The sequence below is a fragment of the Hemicordylus capensis genome, chromosome 3 (assembly GCF_027244095.1).
Source record: "Hemicordylus capensis ecotype Gifberg chromosome 3, rHemCap1.1.pri, whole genome shotgun sequence".
In the NCBI taxonomy this organism is placed as follows: Eukaryota; Metazoa; Chordata; class Lepidosauria; order Squamata; family Cordylidae; genus Hemicordylus; species Hemicordylus capensis.
This window is the reverse complement of record NC_069659.1, coordinates 130,963,025-130,981,823: the sequence shown is the minus strand read 5'-3', so window position 1 is coordinate 130,981,823 and position 18,799 is coordinate 130,963,025. Positions and strand designations below refer to the sequence as shown.

At 44.8% G+C, this 18,799-nt stretch overlaps 1 protein-coding gene across 1 annotated transcript in view; it reads right to left on the bottom strand.

The window, feature by feature from the left end:
* ATP10A (ATPase phospholipid transporting 10A (putative)) overlaps positions 1-17,492 on the bottom strand; it is a 169,894-nt gene extending 152,402 nt beyond the window's left edge. The window contains exon 1 of the mRNA XM_053311535.1: positions 15,943-17,492. Within this exon, the coding sequence (XP_053167510.1) occupies positions 15,943-16,376 (434 nt within the window). The 5' untranslated portion in view covers positions 16,377-17,492. The remainder of the gene's footprint in view (positions 1-15,942) is intronic.
* Positions 17,493-18,799: the final 1,307 nt, after the last annotated feature.

The following is an 18,799-nucleotide window of genomic DNA, read 5'->3' as shown; positions in this document are numbered from 1 at the left end:
CCAAAACCTAAAAAATTGCCAGGGTCAGATGGCATCCATCCAAGAGTTCTGAAGGAACTCAAATGTGAAAATGCTGATCTCCTAGCAAGAATATGTAACTTGTCACTACAATCAGGCTCTGTACCAGATGACTATAAAGTAGCCAATGCAATTCCAATTTTCAAAAAGGGATCCAGGGGGGATCTGGGAAACTACAGGCCTGTCAGCTTAACTTCAGTGACAGGTAAATTGATGGAAAGCATACCAAGGACAAAACTGTTAAACATATAGAAGAAAAGGCCTTGCTGAAGGAAAACCAGCATAGCTTCTGCAAGGGCAAGTCTTGCTTTACTAACCTTTTGGAATTCTTTGAGAGTGTCAACAGGCCTGTGGATAAAGGTGATCCATATCAGTTCAGACTTAGCATACTTGGACTTCCAAAAAGCTTTTGACAAAGTTTCCCATCAAAGGCTTTTGAGTAAACTTAGCAATCATCAGATACGTGGACAAGTACATGTGTGGATTGCTAACTGGTTGAAGGACAGGAAACAGAGGGTAGGTATAAATTGACAGTTTTCACAATGAAGTAGGAAGTGGGGTCCCCCAGGGATCTGTACTCAGAGCAGTGCTCTTTAACTTGTTCATAAATGATCTAGAAATTGGTGTAACCAGAGAAGCAGCCAAATCTGTAGATGACACTAAACTATATAGGGTAGTGAAATTCACAACCGATTCTGAGGAGCTCCAAAAGGATCTCTTCAAAATGGGTGAGTGGGAAACAAACTAGCAAATACAGTTCAATGTAAGGAAGTGTAAAGTGATGAATATTGGGGCAAAAAACCCCAACTTCACATATACACTGATGGGGTCTGAGCTGTCAGTGACTGACCAGGTCACTGGTCAGCCCGAGCTTGGGGTCAGTTTGAACAGCTTACTGAAAGTGTCTACTCAGTGTTCAGCACCTGTAAAAAAGGAAAACACCATGCTAGGGATCATTAGGAAGGGCACTGAAAATAAAAGTGCTAGTATCATAATGCCTTTATACAAATATATGTTGTTGCCACATTTGGAAGACTGTTTACAATTCTGGTCACTGACCATATCTTAAGAAGGTTATTGTAGAACTAGAAGAGGTGTAGAAGAGGGCAACAAAGATGATCAGGGATCTGGAGCAGGGAGTAGGCAGAGTGGACAGAGAAAAAATACTCTCTCAATACTTGAACCAGGGGTCATCCCATGAAACTGAACGCTGGAAAATTCAAGTACCGCAGCACATGTGAAGTGGTGGAGGCAACTAGCTTGGATGGCTTTAAAGGGGGCTTAGACGGATTCATGGAGAACAGGACTACAATGGCTACTAGTCTGGTCGCTGTAGTCTACCTCCAGCCTCACAGGCAAGATGCCTCTGAATATCAGTTGCAGGGGAGCAACTGCAAGAGAGAGGGCATGCCATCTGGTGGGCCACTGTGTGAAACAGGATGCTGGACTAGATGGGCCTAATCCAGCAAGGCTGTTCTTATGTTCTGATTAACCTTTTAGCAATAGCAATAGCAATAGCACTTACATTTATATACCGCTCTATAGCTAGAAGCTATCTAAGCGGTTTACAATGATTTAGCATATTGCCCCCCAACATTCTGGGTACTCATTTTACCAACCTCGGAAGGATGGAAGGCTGAGTCAACCTTGAGCCCGTGGTCAGGATCAAACTTGTAACCTTCTGGTTACAGGGCGGCAGTTTTACCACTGCGCCACCAGGGGCTTTTAACCAGAACCCTTGAGATTGTGTGAACCCAGCCTGTATCTACTAGTGCCATGCAGGCCCTGGACGAGCAGTGGTACAAGGAAAGGAGAAGGTGGGCGCTGCCAGGCACAACAATACCTGGAGGTGAATGGAAAATATGGATGAGTGGGAGGACGACCACTTCCAGGCCAGCTTCAGGATCCACAGAACAACCTTCGACTACCTGGTGAGAGAGTTGGCACCCTATCTCACCCGCCAGGACACAGTGATGCACCGGGTGATCTCTGTGCAGAGGAGGGGTGCTACAGTATATCTATCTACAAGCTGGCCTCAAGCTCTACCTAATTGACCCTCAGCAACCTATCTGTGGTTGGCAGATCCACCATCTGCGAGATCATGAGGGAAGGGGTGAACCTGATTGTTGTTGTAATATTCAGGGATTAGAGGTACAGCCCGAAGGAATGGATGGGCACCTCCTTCTGTTCACCCAAGAATGCTGTGGAGAGACACTTCAACCACTGGCACAACATCATCAAGATGGAAGAGAGGGCATTTGGGAGGCTGAAGGCTTGCTGGTGCGCCCTAAACAGCTTGCTAGACATGGAGGAGAATATGGTGCAGTGTTCCCTCTAACAGGGATTCTCAGATGTTGACTACAACTCCCAGAATCCCCAAGCAAATGCCAATGCAGCTGGGGATTCTGGTAGTCAACAACATCCAGGAATCTCTGTTAGAGGGAACACTGGTGTGGTGCCCAACGTGCTCATGGCCTGCTGCATCCTTCACAACATCTGCGAGTCAATGGGCAACGTCCTGCTCGAGAAGTCCATGGACCTGTCCACACATCTAGAGGGCAAGGAGGAAGGCGGTGGAGATAGATGGCAATTCTGGCCTTCCACTGGCTTCGGTGCAGCCCCTCAGGAGGTATGACGACAGTGAGAGTGGCCTTCTCAAGATAGACCTGGGAGCATCTACACCCTCAAACACTTGAGAGCCCGGCAAGTTCATGGCTGTGGAAGCGCTCACCGCCTTTTAAACTGCTAAGAGGTGCATGGGGCTATTGTCCACACCAACGACAGGAGGCTAGGTTGCAGATAGCAAGCACCTGGCCCCACCTTGCTCATGGGAGCCCTGCCAGCTTATGGAATTGTTTTGTAATAAAGTTAAGCCATTCATCTTCCAAGCTCTGTTCCAGTCATGGTGTGCAGGTTCCCAACTCACACCTGGCCACTGACATGGAAGGGTGTAACGAACATCTGGGTAGGGCATGAGAAAATAAGGGTTCTTGGAGCCCCCTTGTATGTGCCATGGGGGTTTCCTGACAGTTTATTTTGGGCTGAGTGTGTCTTGTAGTGCAGCTATATGATTCCCAATTGTGGGGAGGAGGTCATTGAGAGTGCTGCTGGATGGGGAGGAAAGGCACATAGGGTCCCCTTAACATGCATGGCACGGGGCAATGGGTGTGGGAGGGGTTGATGGTGTGTGCTGACCAGAAAGGGATTCCTGGGGGCACAGGGGGCAATGAGGGAAGGGACATGGGAAACCCCTTCCAGTTAGCGCTTGGCAAGAGAATGCATGGCTGTGAACGGCACCAGTTCACCACTAAAAGAACAGCCCTGGAGGGGAGGGAGGCGACAGTGGTTCCTCTAATTTTTTTTCCATCTCTGTGCAGAATGAGTTTTGCTCTGGGCAACAGTATTTATTATAGATATATTATTTAAAATATTTCTATACTGCCCAAAACTTGCATCTCTGGGCAGTTTACAATGAAAATCAATTAAAACATTAAAAAATTTAAAACCCAGTATTAAAAATTTAAAACTGTAAATCTAATTTAAAAGCCTGGGTGAATAAATGTGTCTTCAGCACCTTTTTGAAAGTTGCCAGAGATGGGGAGGCGCCTATTTCAACAGGGAGTGCATTCCAAAGTCCAGTTCCCGTTCCCATGCAGAAGGCCTGTTCCCGCATAGCCGCCAGACGAGTGGGCAGCAACCACAGATGAACCTCTCCAGATGATCTCAACAGGCAGTGGGGCTCATGGCGAAGACGACGAAGAACGAGTATCACGGCAGTGTGCATGCACATGCATTCAGAACGAGGCCTTCCTGATTCAACATGAGCAGGATCTAAAATGAACTGAGCAGACATCCAAAAACCTGGGAGCACACACACGTGCACATGCCTTAGAGCGAACAGTGGTAAGCAAGTGGCACAAATAGTGGTAGGCGATACCATGCCCTACCCTGCCGAGGATGTTGAAAAGCAATGAACAGAAACTCCGAACCCCCAATGAGGATGTGTGCCCTTCTGCCACAGAGTAATAGCTCCACAAGCCACTTTGGGGAAGTTCACTTATTGAGACAGCATAGCTGGGAGTGCAGAGATAGGGGTTAAGTTATCATTGGCAATAGGAGGCAGGAGATAGCTGAGCCTCCAGAGATAGCTGAGCACCAAGGAAATGCCTCTTGGTGACTGTGTCCAATCGTGGCCGAGTCACTGACATGGTGACACTTTGCCCACAGTCTGGCCACTGAGCTGGGCAGGATCAGCCTGTGAGGCCGAGCAGTAGGGAGAGGGTTCCCTCTCCTGCAACTCCAGTTCAACCGGCCAAGGTTTGTTAAACATCTGCAGCACCAACTGGAGTTAGGAATTGTAACCCTGGCTACGACTGACTGTGGTTATCCTATATGTCTGAACCCAGCCTATGAAACTGTTTACAAAGGAATTCTCAACTGGGTTTACTGTCACTTCACCCTGATATCTGCCTACCTCTGTCCCCGTAAGACAGTATGGTAAAAAATGAATTTGTGATTATACAAGTGCAGGAAAAGCTTACAAAATACTGCCAGGCTCAACCTTGCTTCTAAGTGCTTATTGTAGAGATGGCTTAATGTTTTAGCTTTTGAAACAATATATTAGATTTTTCATATAGCTGCTAAATACAAAACACATTTTGGAGAAAACCCAACCCCTCTGTCTCTTTCTCACTCACACACAGTCTTCTGTCTTCATGTTCCACATATCTATTGTCTCACGGAAATCCATTCTCTCTTATGCCGCTATAACAAGATCCCTGCTATAAAAAGTGACAACCCAATTTGTTGCTCATCTCAGAAGAGTGAGTCAGGGTCAAACATGACGCAAGAGATCTGTGATCAGATCTCCAGTTTTCAGGGTTGTTGTTTTTCTTAAAGAAGGCAGCTGCTCCAGTGTTGATCCAAGCAGCAGCACTGGGTGAGATTTTTTTAAACTTTCCACCAGCACATTTTACCGATCTAAATCTAACTCTTACCCACAACAGCTGCTATTAAACATGTTGAGGGGAAATTCAGGCAGAACACTAGTACCTGGGGGGGGGGGGCGGGGTTGTACCCAGCAAAAACTAATCGTAGCTTTTGTGAGAGGATTTATATGGGGAAAACAACGTCCCAAAAAACACCACCACAGAAAGACACACACACACCATTTCCTTGCACCACTATTCGAATCAAGTTCAGAGACTTCCATGGCTACTTTAAAGTTTTAAAAAATCTTGAGAGATTCAATCACAGATTTCTGCATCATGTTCATTTTGATCCTGTCTCAGTCATTTCAGTGAACTTGCTGATTTCAGGGTAAGGATGTGAGAGTAAAACATTCTAGGGCAACAAGATGAGAAACCCTGAGCTTTAAAATAGTAAAGGTCAATTGGACAAAATGAATTAAAATACACAAAGATGCTGTCTAGGGGCAGGATTACCCATTATAGAAAAGACAGGACTGCTACAAAAACCCAGCAAATGGCAATGCTATATCAGTCTTTTCCTCCCCTTCTGTAATTTGTAGTACAGCTGATATCAAGTGCTGATGCCCATTCGCTGTATGTTTCTCTGCTCCTGCAGGTTCATTGACTGCAAAACCATATATTGTGGTTGGCCAGATGCTGACAACCCTTCCTTGTTCTCCAAGCCCGCCCCTACCCAATAAACTGCAAGGACCAGTTGGTTTAATGATCTTATAGTGAGCTGCCATTTATAGCAGATGCTGCTCTCAGGTGGATCACAACTGTGGAGGACTACTTCAAAGGCATCAAAGCAAACTCCATAATGTTTTGGCTGCCCATCATGTCTTGTTCTCAGCCTTGAGAGATTTGTTTCAGCTCACTGGAACACTACAATGGACCATAGCACAAGGCCCTATGCCTCCTACCACATGCTCCCCTGTCACACAAGCTTATTATACAAACAAACAGAAGCAGGCACTTTCCCATACTTATGCTAATTCCATGTGTTCAAAATCTGCTGTGGTTGAGAGTGCAAAGCAAGCTGTGGCTACACTGAGAAGGTTTCCCTGGTGAGAGAAAGGCACTTTTCCTGCCTCTTTTTCTCTACTCTGAAGCCACTAAGCAAACAGAACTGCTGGATCTGAATTCCAGAAGACCAACATGTTTGGGTTCTTTTGTAGGCTAGCACTGCATTCCTGTGCCTACGTTTTTGTAACCCAAACCACATTAAGAATGGGAAAGAACATATAAATTGCCTTGTTGGGTTGAATCCAGGTACATCTGATCCAGCATTTCATTTCCAACAGCTGCCAACCAAATACCTCTGGAAAGCTCAAGAATATGACATAAACATGACAGAAGGACATCCCATTGCAATGCTTGCAGAGGACCAAGCTTCTGTCCTGGGAAGGAGGCAGTCACACCAACATCATGACTAGAACATCCTCCCTATAGCACACACTGCATGTAAAAATTTAACTCATGCGGCAGCCAAGAACTGCCTAGAGGAGGGTGTTCTAAGTGGCATCAATTCTGGCTTTAATTTAACCCAATTAAAATACAAGAGTGCCATAGCTCACTTGGATTAAAATCCAGCCTAGTTAACTCTAGAAAGCAACAGCTTCCAGAGTGCATGTTCGAAACAGCCTCCAACTTTCCAATAAAAAGGCTGAAACGTGAAGTTTTGGGGAAACAAAGGCATGTATGAATTACAGCCGCTGCCCATATTTTAAGGAACATTGCTTCTGCATTGCATCATCTTGCATAGCACTGTCATAGTGATGCTTCTGCCAAGTTCAGTCCATTTGATTTCTGGATCGACACTGAAGTAGAGATGTGCATGAATCATGATCCATGCACTGATTTGAAGCACAGTCCAGGCACCTTTAAAAGTGAATTAAAGCATTTGAGCTGGGGTGGGGGGGAAACTGTATTCCTCTCCATCTGCCTTTTTCAATAGTGCAGGTGCTACTTGTAGGGGGTGCACGAATTGTGATTCATACACTAATTCAGAGCACAGCTTGGATACCTTTAAAAGTGAGGGTGTCATGGCTCAGACTTCTGACTCAGAAGAGTCAGAGCAGGATGACTTACCAGCTAGTGAGGGCTTAGAGACACAGCCACAGGATTTGGCAAAGAAACCAGACTCTGGAGCTGAGGATTCGCAACAGCTACCAGACATTATCTCTGACGGCAAAGAGCCTGGGATTTCACCTGTCTTGAAATGACGTCTCAAGAGGCAGGCTCAGTGGGAGCCACGCAGGTGTAGGAGATCCCAAGAAAAAGCCAAAGTGCTGATTCAGGGAAGCCTGATTGGCTGCTGGTTCTCTTGAGCCATATATATTCAACAGTCTCTCTTTGCTCTGATGCTGCTTGCAACTTCGTTGGCTGCAGATAGTGTGCTCTTGAATTTCAACCATTTCTGTGTCCCAATTTGCCTTGTCTGTACTTTCCTGCATTGTTCCCTTAATTCCTTGTTCTGTGTTCTTCACTTGTTTCATTCCTTGTTTTGTCTTTTTCTTCCACTTATTACTCAGTTAGCGTTAGAGTGGGGTACCTAGTTTCAGTTCAGGGGACTTAATCCATTGACTAATTGCTTTGTGAGTCTTTTATCTTCCTTTATTTGGTTTCACTGCTGCTTTCTGGTTACTCTCAGGGGGAGTGCTGAAGCGGGTTGTAAAATCCTGTTGGGTTAGCCGAGCTAACAGATTCACGACAGTGGGGAGCAGGTCCGTATCTGCTCCTTTGGTGCTCCACGCTGCTTCCGACTGCGGTGGCACACCCACCCAGCACCCTTCACACAGCAGCAGCATATACATGTGGAGGCCATGTGCATGCCGCTGCTGCATGGAGGTGCTGGGGCTTGCATGCTGCAGCAGCAGGAAGATGGGTGGCGCAATGGAGGAGCAGGTACGGACCTGCTCCCCTCACTTTTTAAGGTGTCCAGGCTGTGCTCCAAATTAGTGCATGAATCACAATTTGTGCACCCCCTACAAGTAGCACCTGCACTGTTGAAAAAGGCAGATGGAGAGGAATACAGGTTTTTTCCAGCTCAAATGCTTTGATTAATGCATTTTGAACTTTCTGAACAGTTATCATCAAGAGTTATCTAGTTATCCACAAACACTCCTTACTGCAGACATTGTTTTTGTCTATATATGATGGATGTCGTGCCACTGCAAGCAGGCATTGTGATGGCCAGCTTTATCTTCTCTTTCTTCTCCAGCTACCACTTTAAAAAAAACACCCTGATATGATGGCAAGTAAAGTAATCAGCAGCTGAATAAACATAGGTAAATAACAGTAATGGAGCCATTATTGAGAAAGCACCAATATCAGAGAATGATGTCTACACACATTATTTATCACAAGAGTATGAAAAAGGATGTTCTGTATGCCACTTTTAAGCAGGACATCTGGAATCTAGTTTATTCCTTTGGTTACAATGCATTTCTGAGCCAGTAACTTTATCATTGCAGCTGCTGAAGTTATATTCCTCAAAATGCAGGCCTGCACAAGCAAAGCATACCATACCTGTATTGTGACCCATTAGGTGCTTGATAACGCCTCTCTTTTTGAAGTCCCAGGCAGGCCCCCAAACACAGGAGTTTTGCCAAGTCCCTGGCATGCTCTGTGTTCAAGCTTGGTAGGTCACAAGTTCTACAGGATGCCTCTGAGTACCAGTTGCAGGATGCTGGACTAGATGGGCCATGGGCCTTGGGCCTGATCCAGCAGGGCTGTTCTTATGTACAGGTGGATCACAAGTTCTGTCAAAGTGCAAGGCAGGTCTTCCTAAAAGCAGAGAAAAGCTGCTCTCTAACATCCCACTTCACCATCCAGTTCCTTTTCATGCTTTTTCAGGTAAGGAGATGGAAAAGGCTTTACAACTTCATCAGAAGGAACATGTAGGTGCTCCACTGATGGCCAATAGTTGGCTAGTTCTATCTCGCAGGTAGAGGTTAGAATAAATTACCTTTTCGTCTCTTAAAAACATAATTCTTGTTGGGGCCCCATAGCACTTATTGCGAAGTATAGGAATTATGGTGGGAAAAGGCAAAGATTTTTATTGCTTGATATGCCCCCCTGTCCACAAAGCAGGAAGATGGGCCACATTCATCAGTCATCCCAGCCATAAGAAAGTTTGACAGCCACCATTTTATAACTTCTGATCTGATTTTAGAATATTTGATGTAGTTCAGCAACTATATATATACACATGCCTTCTACTAATGTTATGGGGTGTTTTTCCCTTTAAGTAAGCAGGTTAACAACAATCATACTCTTAGGATGCACACAGTATTGTTCAGTCTACTTTCCAGGCCATAAAAGTAACGACATGAGCTGAAAAATAAAGATGCAGGACTAGGTTATTTGTCCAGAACAACCTAGGAGGGGACAGCCAAGGTATTTTAGAAGTATCAGAAGTTCAATTAACCAAGATGTTGTTTATACAGGAGTTATTCAAATAAGAGTTTATGTGGAGGTCACACAGTGTGTCAGATAAGATGTTTCAGATAGTTGGATTAAGCTAATGGGAGCCTTGGTGTATCTTCAAATACACTTTGTGTTCTTCCTCTGGGTCTCTAGAGACTACCCACTTAAACTTGTATTTTGACTAGAACGGTCAAAATTTTCCATTTAAAAAAAGGTGGCACAGTACTATTGTACAAACCTGACTGCAGTAACCCAGGCTTTACACACTGGAATAACTGAAGGAGAAGCAAAGCAATTGCTGTTTACAGAATGTCAAGCTACAAACACCACCAGCTTTCTTAAGGTGAATATACAGGTAAACAAAAAGGTAATGGAGATCAAGGCTTTATCTACTGATGGAAATACCTGCAAGCTTCAGAATTACATCTAAAGCAATAGCATCACAGCATGTTATAGTACCACAGCCAGGCAACATACAACCCACTGAGCCTATCCATGCAGCAATTTTAAAATACAGGCTACTGATTGTGGGTCCAAAGGCTGTAGCCTATGTTACACAGGCAGTTCCCTTACCAGGGGAAGTAGGGCTGGCACTGGACCGTGTCTGTGGTGATTACAGCTTGGTTTGCATGTAACAAGACCATCATATTAAATCATAGACAATCATACTGGGGATGGGTTTGCAATCAGAGGCACCATATCTGTGGCACACGTGAGTCAGACAGACACGGGTACAATCAGAAGGGTGAGTTAAATTGCCTATGCGAGTTTCAGGTCATTTGTTTGGGGGAGGGGGGGGCAAAGATTCGAAAGCTAAACTGAAGGAGTATGACAAATAGTTTTGAATGCATATTGAGTCTTCTGAAAAGAATGGTTTTTAATGGATTACTTTAACATGCGTGCAGACTCACGATCCAAGTACCTAGGTCTTCCTTATTCAGAATGCCTGATCTTAGAATTTCATTCCTCACGCAGTATAGCTGCCTATGAATGCACTCCTATGTGTGCAACCATTAGTTGGCTCAACAGCCATTATTTAGATGGGATTCTTCATGTGGCAGTCATCCTGACATCTCTACTTGTAAGCACAGAAGTCCTGTTTTTTGTGGAGAAAGGCAGGCAAGTGTGGAGATCTCTTTGTGTATGCACTGGTCTCATCAGCAGGATCCCTTTCCACCTGCTGTCTCCATCGGACAATGTTCTGCTGCAAGATTTATGAGCTGAACACAATGAGCAGGTAGCAGCAAATTAGTATGGCAGTACTGGGGTATGAATCAAGCAACATCTGACTGCTCTCTGCACCAGTACTGGGATTTGTTCAGCAATACAATCATTAACAAAGAAGGAAAGGCTTCATCTCCTTTTAATCCCCGGCTTCCTGGCCAAAGATGGAGCTTCTAGGATCAGGAAATGGAGCATCTCATGATCAATGGGCATGGATTCTACCCCTGTAGTTGTTTGATATATTAGGAGATGGAGTCTAATCATCATTCCCATTTTTCCAACACGATTATCCCGAAGTTTTAATGAATCTATTGGGCTTAGGGAAGGGGCACAACATTTTGTGATTTGAGGTTTTTTTTTAAAAGAACAAAAAACTGTTGAACCCCCCCCCCGCCCCCAATAGTACTGGTTTATTCTGACCAGCACTTACTGTGCAAATATGCTTGTTAAAAAAACAAAAAAGTAATTTAATGCAGATTTAACATCATGGCCACTAATTACAAGTGTTCCAAAACACCGTACATACCAGAGCCAGAGAGGAACCAAAAGCCACCCTCACATCACTTTTGAGTGTCACCTCATGAAATGTAAAATCACTGTTTTTGCATTTTCTTTCCCCCTCCCCTTCTTTTTCCCCTTTCCAACATTACTGGAAAACATCCATGTGAAGCCATGAAATTAATAATGTGATTTGCTGGAACTAAAAATTCAGCCTGCATTTAAGAGTTTATTTGGATTCTCTCTCTTGTAATGTCAGAATTGGTGTCTCTGGGAGGATGAGATGTGGTGTTCAGTGAGGGAGGAAAGAAACAAACTTCTGGCTAAGAGAGAAGAAACATGGTCCATGAAAAGCAGCAGCTACCAGCAGTGCAGAGGGGCTGTTGAGGCAGGACAGTGGGACAAGTAGTAACTAGAGGAGTTGTGCATCTTACAGTTCTCAAAAGAATGTTTATACTTTGCTTCAAACCACCACTGCTACATACCATCATTACAGGTTTTACTGCTGCCACCACTTTTTCTTACTTCATTGCATTAGCCAGACTAGAAGAAAGAGATAAATTCCAAGGGAGATGTTTCTATTTTCTTCCACTCACATAGGTTCCTGACTTCAAGCTGTCTAGTTCTCACTTCTTAAGTGACTACCATCCCATGTTATAACTAGCTAGCACCTCCTGTGAGATCTGATATGTGAATTTGTGACCTGGCCTATAGCTATGACACCCTGTTACTTCTAATCTGAATTGATTAGGCAAATTCACATTTTATGTATGTTTGTCCACCATTTAAAAGGCTTTTCTGTTATTCATTGCTTGTGTTTCTTTAATTGATTAGAGGTTTTTTAAAATCAATATAGAATCTCAGTATATCAAAAGAGAATATATTCCACAGCTCCTCCCCATAGCCTGTGTAACTAGTCCATCTGTATTTCACTAGTATTGGAGAAAGATAATTCTCCTTCTTAGGAAAGCCATCATCATTAACAGATTCTTATACAAACCCTTAAAGTAAAAGCTTGCTAAATTGTGCTCCACCCACATCAGAAACTTCTGAGCAAAAGAAAGCCTTTCTAGAGGGAATATCCTTGCCCTGCCAGCAAATGGTGGTAGTCCAAGGGTATTCCCTTTAGAAAGGCTTTAGAAATTGGTATAACCATTTGCTGGCCTGCCCACTGCTTGAAGTTTTCCAGTCTGGAGCACAGAAAGATGGCACAAGTTCCAAAAGGAAGCCACAAGCAGGCAGCGAAACTCTCACATTTCAGATATTAACACTGAAATCAAGGATCAGGATTGAGCTATGGAATTGTGTGAGCCCTTCTTCTTATGCCTACAGATAAATACCTGCCCTCAATCCCACTCCTATTCAGTGTCCTTGGTGAGTTTAAAATGCATCTAGTGCTTTATATGGGCGAGAAACAGACAACAATGGCATTGTTTTCATGGCACTTCAGACACAATGCTTTCCTATGAAGATTGTTCACACGAACAGCTGCAAATCACTGAGTGAAGAGATCAAAAGCTAGACATACAAGTCAGCCATTAAGAGAGGCAAATGCAGCAAAATTTCACACTTCCTTAGCCTAGACAGCCTGAAAATTAGGAATCTCCATTCTTTTCTGTCTGGTCAGCAAAGATTTAACTGCATATTGCTGTAATGAGCATTCAAGTTACTAAGGCTAAATTACTTAACTGCTATAAATATAGTCATTTTCTGCAATGAAGTAATGTCCGAGATGTATGAACAGAAGAACACATCTCAGACTCAGGAATAATGTTAATTTCAGACTATATGAGATATAACCAATAAGAGATCTATTCTAATCCAGGCATACCAACAATTTAATTACACAGTAATTAGTTAGGCAATTTAAAGTAAATCAAATAGTGCTAGGTAAATCATACATAAACAACATTAAAAGATCACGATGGATTGAAAATTGATTTTTTTCCTTTTCTAAAATAGTATGGAAAGCATTTCAAGTATACTAGCTGAACCAGATACAGACAATCTGCGCCTCTAGTCCCTCCCTCCAGCTTTCTCCCTGCCCACCTGCCATGCGCCGCTACAACCCGCTGCCACTTTCTTACCCCTCCCCCCGCCAGCCGCCACTTTCTCTCCCCCACCTACCCCCGCCGTGGCTTAATTCTCCTGTCCACCCACCCGCTGCCCATTTTTTTCTCCCTCCCGTCCGCCCACCCTCCGCCGCCGCTTTTCTCTCCCCCAATCTTCCTGCCTCCGCCACTTTTTTCTCCCCCCATCCGCCCGCCCACCCGCCACTTTTCTCTTTCCCCATCTGCCCGCCGGTCCTCTACCGCTGCTTTCTTCCCCCTCTCCTCCTCCTCACTCGGCCGGGCCTCTCACAGTGTGTCGCGAGAGTTCCGCCACCAAATCCTGGGCACGCATGCCGGCTAAGAGAATTTAATATATAGATTAAGTTCAGACATGAGAGGGAACCTAACCGAGGGTCCGTAATTGAAAACAGCAGGCAAAAACTTGGGGGAATGCTTGATGTTACAGCCCAACACTGCAATCCTGCACAAACTTATACATCAAATCGATGGGGCTTGCAGATGCATCCCACTTCACAAGATGTCAGTCCAAGACAAAACAGTTCATGCCAGGTCATCTCACCCCACAGCTTCCATACACAGTGCCACAGAATGTTTTAAATCCCATTTAGTGGAAGTGTCAAGCCCTATTCAGGCATTAGTTTGTATGAGCATAGAAACATCTGTACACATTCTGGCACAAATTACTGTACATGTGTTCATTTTGAAAGTAAATCTCCATACAGGCCTCCCCAAATTCAGGGTACAGATAGGAAGTTGAACACAGTGTGTTAATAACTGTACATGCATACTGTACACAAAGCCTATTCAGACATTGTGCTAAATATGCATACAGGGGTCCATAGACATATGCACACTTCTATGTAAATGACTGCATATGTGTTCACTTTAAAAGTGAACCAGGATACAGTCCCCCTCCAATGCAGGATATAGATAGAAAATGTACTACTGTATGTGAGGTGTTCAAGTTGTTGTTATTATTATTATTATTTATTCAATTTAGATTTATTATTATTATTTATTTGATTCGGTTGAACTTACTGTCTGAATAACAATACAAGTATACAGAGCCATATGTGTTCACATGTACACACATTGCACAGAACATGTGAATATGGCTAGGTTGTGTGCATGTTGAACATAATGTGTGAATAGGGCTTCAACTGGGACAGAACAATAAGCTGCAAGGCATAAAAGTTATGATGAATCATTGTATATGAAGTGGGGAGTAAATGTATGTGCACAGAGGATTAAAAAATGCTGTAACGGAGGAGTAAATTAGCCAGATGATGAAACATTTGAGCAATATAAACTCTGTTAAAACTTGGACATGGATATGAAGTATTTCTAAGTTTACATTAAGTACCCATTTAAAACAAATCTCTCAATTTTTTTAATATAAGTGGCGCAGCAGGGAAATGCTTCACTAACAAACAGAAGGTTGCCAGTTCAATTCTCCACTGGTACTATATCGGGCAGCAGCAATATAGGAAGATGCTGAAAGGCATCATCTCATACTGCGCGGGAGGTGGCAATGGTAAACCCCTCCTGCACTCTACCAAAGACAACCACAGGGCTCTGTGTGTGCCAGGAGTCGAAATCGACTTGACAGCACACTTTACCTTTATGTAATTTCACCAGGAGTCGTATTTTTGTCACCGCTCAGGAGAAATGCTGGTGATGGTGAGGTTCAAAAGCAAATTTAATGCATATATTTTGGACTTGCCCCCAAATAAGAGTATTTTAAAATGAAGTTTAGGAAAAATAAATAATGATCTATTACCTATGGGTCATTTCAGTATTTTGTTATGCAATACCAAAGATGTAATTTTAACAGACAATTAGTCATACATTTATTGACTGCTGCTAAATTGGTTATTATGAAGAAATGGAAATATATCAACCCTCCATTCTGGAATGATTGGTTATATAAATGCTGGCAAATTACAGGCTTAGTAAAGTTTCTAATTATTGGAGGGTAAGAGAAGGTCGGCAAGTTGATAAGTTTATTCTGAACTGCAGTATTTGTGTGTGGTTTTGGAATGATAAAACACAGGACAAAGTGGAGCCATTGGTGTTACTGGGGATAATTTGACATGAAAATATTTTCTTTTGGCTAAAGAGTAGTAAATCAATCAAGATATATCTGTTTTTAAGATTAGTTAATCCATAGAACAGTTTAAGTAGTTTTTCTGTTGTGGTTGATTTTGAGTAGATGACAAAAGAGCTGTAATTTGTTTTGTACATAATCTGTATGATGGGATGCAATTGATCTAATTACCAAGCCATACAAGATTTAGTTTAAATAAACAAATAATAATATTAAAAGAAAAATAAAATTAGGCAGATGATAGCAGCCTAGCTGACAAAAGAATTAGGATAGTCATAAAACTCAATTTCTTTTTTGTTATTGTCTGTGGCAAGGGAAAGGTCTGAAGGCAATAGGCCACACAGCTTGTGCACTGCAAAGGAGAGTAAGCTAGGGAAACTGTATTTGTTCAAGGGGGGGGGGAGAATCAGTTTTTAAAAGTTAATACATACAACCAAATAAATCTCCATTTCTGATAGCTGTGGGGTGAACTGCTTTCTCCACTCTTCAGTTTCAGAAGCAGGCCCACCAGCACAGCATCCCCCAGATCTGGGTCTGCCCTTTCAACTTTACACACCACTGCCATCACCAGGAGACTAGTAACAAGCAGCATTCTCTTTCCCCACTACCACCCCCTGGTTACCTGCAATAGACCAGACACTCCATGTGGTTAATCTCCTGGTCTGAAGTGTATCGGCTGTAGTCTTCCCACAAGTCCTTGACAGCAGTGACTGCCAGGATGAAGAGCACGGGTGCCAAGGCCAGTTCAGGCTGGAAGGCATTGACAGCGGGCATAAAGTTGAGCAAGGCAATGAAGACAAAGTAAACATTGGCTAGGCGGTGGAACTGCTCAAAGAGGTTCTTGGGCAAAAAGGAGAGAGCTGTGTACTTGGTGGTCTTGAGTCTATTGTTAGCTGGAGGTGTAGGAGTCTCAACTTCAGGCCTGGGAAGCAGGAGGTTGGAACATACAATCCGTGTCTTGCAGCTCTCTTTCTTCCTCCTCCTCCTCTTCTTCGCCCTTTCCTTTTCTTCCTTCTGCTCTTGAGAAGACTCTCCTCCATCTCTGCCTTGTGTCATCCTCTCCTCCCCCAAGAACACCAACTCAGAAAATCAGAGTTAGGAATTTCTGCTGCACTTTCCAGCACATGGAGAAAGTCACCAGCTCCCCCTCCCTCCTTCCTTCTATGTGATCATCTTTTGGAACTTAGTCATTACCTTACTTTTTCTTCTTCCCCTAAGTGAAGGGCGGGAAGCGGGGAGGTGTGGGGTCCTCCTCAAACTTAAACCCTCCCTTTTAGAAAGTTTCTGTCTGGAGTTGGGATCACTCTTCTCTTCTCCTCCCGGTTTCCGAAGCCGGTTTCTCCCCGCCTTCCCTGCTTCAAAACTTTCTGCTCTGCTCCTTGCTCCACTGCCGGGGGATTGAATGACTGCGGGCCCGTTGTCTCCGGCTTCTGGAGAGGGCGCCTACAAAGTAGCCCTTGTCTGGATACGTCAGTTCTCACCAACCCACTAACTCGTTTCCGCTTCACCGCTACGGACGGGCTTTCGCTTACGGGAAAAAAGGGAGAGCAGCAGCAGCAGCAACACGTGGGGGGAGGGGGGGCGGAGACGGCACCCGGTGCCGGCTCTGGAAACTCCCTAGAGACCAAACGGGGGTGGGATGGGATGGGGATGGGGATGGGATGGAGTGGGGACGAGACGAGCCTGAAAGGCACGCTGCCAAAGGCCGCACTTTCTCCTTGTACAAAAGTAACACGGAGAACAAGAGTGGTGGAGTTGAGTGGGCCCGGCGAGAGACGAGAGGGAGGAGCGGGGCAGTAGGCTCGCGCGCGCTAGCGAACCACACGCCGTGCGCGACGACCGCAGCCTGTGCGTGTTGCGCGGAGTTACTTATTCCTCCCAGGTGTGGGTGCATAGAATTGCAGCCTTGGACCTCTCTCTCTGCGGGTGCTTTATTTGCCCTACGGATCAGAGGCGAGCGGCCTACTGCACGGCACTCAGCAATTGCCCCAGAATCTCCCAGGCGCATGTGGGGCTTAACCTTCTCTTCCTAACCATGGGAAGCCTCGTCTCGCTCTGACATGCCTCACACAACGAGTCCTTTCTCCATGTTGCGCGGACACACCTTTCGGAGCAGGCGTATATGTCTTCCTCGGTGGGCGCTTTTTGACCCTCTCCCCATCTCCCTGGAAAAGCTCCTCCCACGTACAGATGTGTCGAGAAGACGTTTTATCGTCTTAAAGCAAACAGGCTCCCCACACCCCGCCACGCTCCTTAGTTTCGAATTACTGAAAACGAGATAAGTCAGCCGCCTTCAAGCAAGCGAGGCGGGAAAACAGGTCTCTAACTGAATTCTGCAAACAAGAAACGAAACCAAGTCACCGGTTTGGGGGGGAGGAGGCAGTCATCTTCCATATGGTTCACACGCTATGGATGGCTATGGCATAAGCTTTAATTGTCCCCACCACAAATAGTCTCTCTTTTCCAGTTCTCCTTGTCAATGATAAATCATTGTCTCTGTCCCTATTTTTGCTATTTGAGGGTGTCCTCTTAAAACCTTTAGGCTGCAATCATATACGTGCTTACCCCAGAGTAACCTCTACTGAACACAGTGGGACTTACTTCTGCCTAATTTATGTTCAGCCATTGGGCTGTTAGTGCAAGTTTTTAGAGCTAGCGTGGTTAGAGTGCTGGACTAGGACCCGGGAGACCCAAGTTCAAATCCCCATTCAGCCATGATACTAGCTGGGTGACTCTGGGCCAGTCACTTCTCTCTCAGCCTAACCTACTTCACAGGGTTGTTGTGAGGAGAAACTCACGTATGTAGTACACCGCTCTGGGCTCCTTGGAGGAAGAGCGGGATATAAATGTAAAATAATAATAATAATAGAGGTGTCCTTCAGGTTTCCGTTCCTTCCCTGGGGTTGCCTCCTACTTCTCCAAGGGAGAGGAGAGACAGAGTTGCTGTATAGTAGCTAGCATTAATTGTCCCCTGTGTTAAGCAGGTTCACCATGGCTTCCAAATATGAGTACTGTCTGCAGAGTCGCTCTTCCCCCTGGACTTCCGGGTCAAAGTCCAGGACCTCCACACCGCCTGGAGGCCCCCAAATCCCCTTAGTCTGTCTTGGGTGGTGTGGTCACGCAGCCAGCCTGTGCTGCTGAATAGGACTGTGACTGTCAAGTGGTCGAGTGTGACCTCGGGAACATAGGAAGCTGCCATATACTGAGTCAGACCATTGGTCTATCTAGCTCAGTATTGTCTTCACAGACTGGCAGTGGCTTCTCCAAGGTTGCAGGCAGGAATCTCCCTTTCTTGGAGATGCCAGGGAGGGAACTTGTAACCTTCTGCTCTTCCCAAAGTGGCTCCATCCCCTGAGGGAAATATCTCACAGTGCTCACACATCAAGACTCCCATTCTTATGCAACCAGGGCAGATCCTGCTTAGCTAAAAGGACAAGTCATGCCTGCTACCACAAGACCAGCTCTCCTCTCTTCTGCTT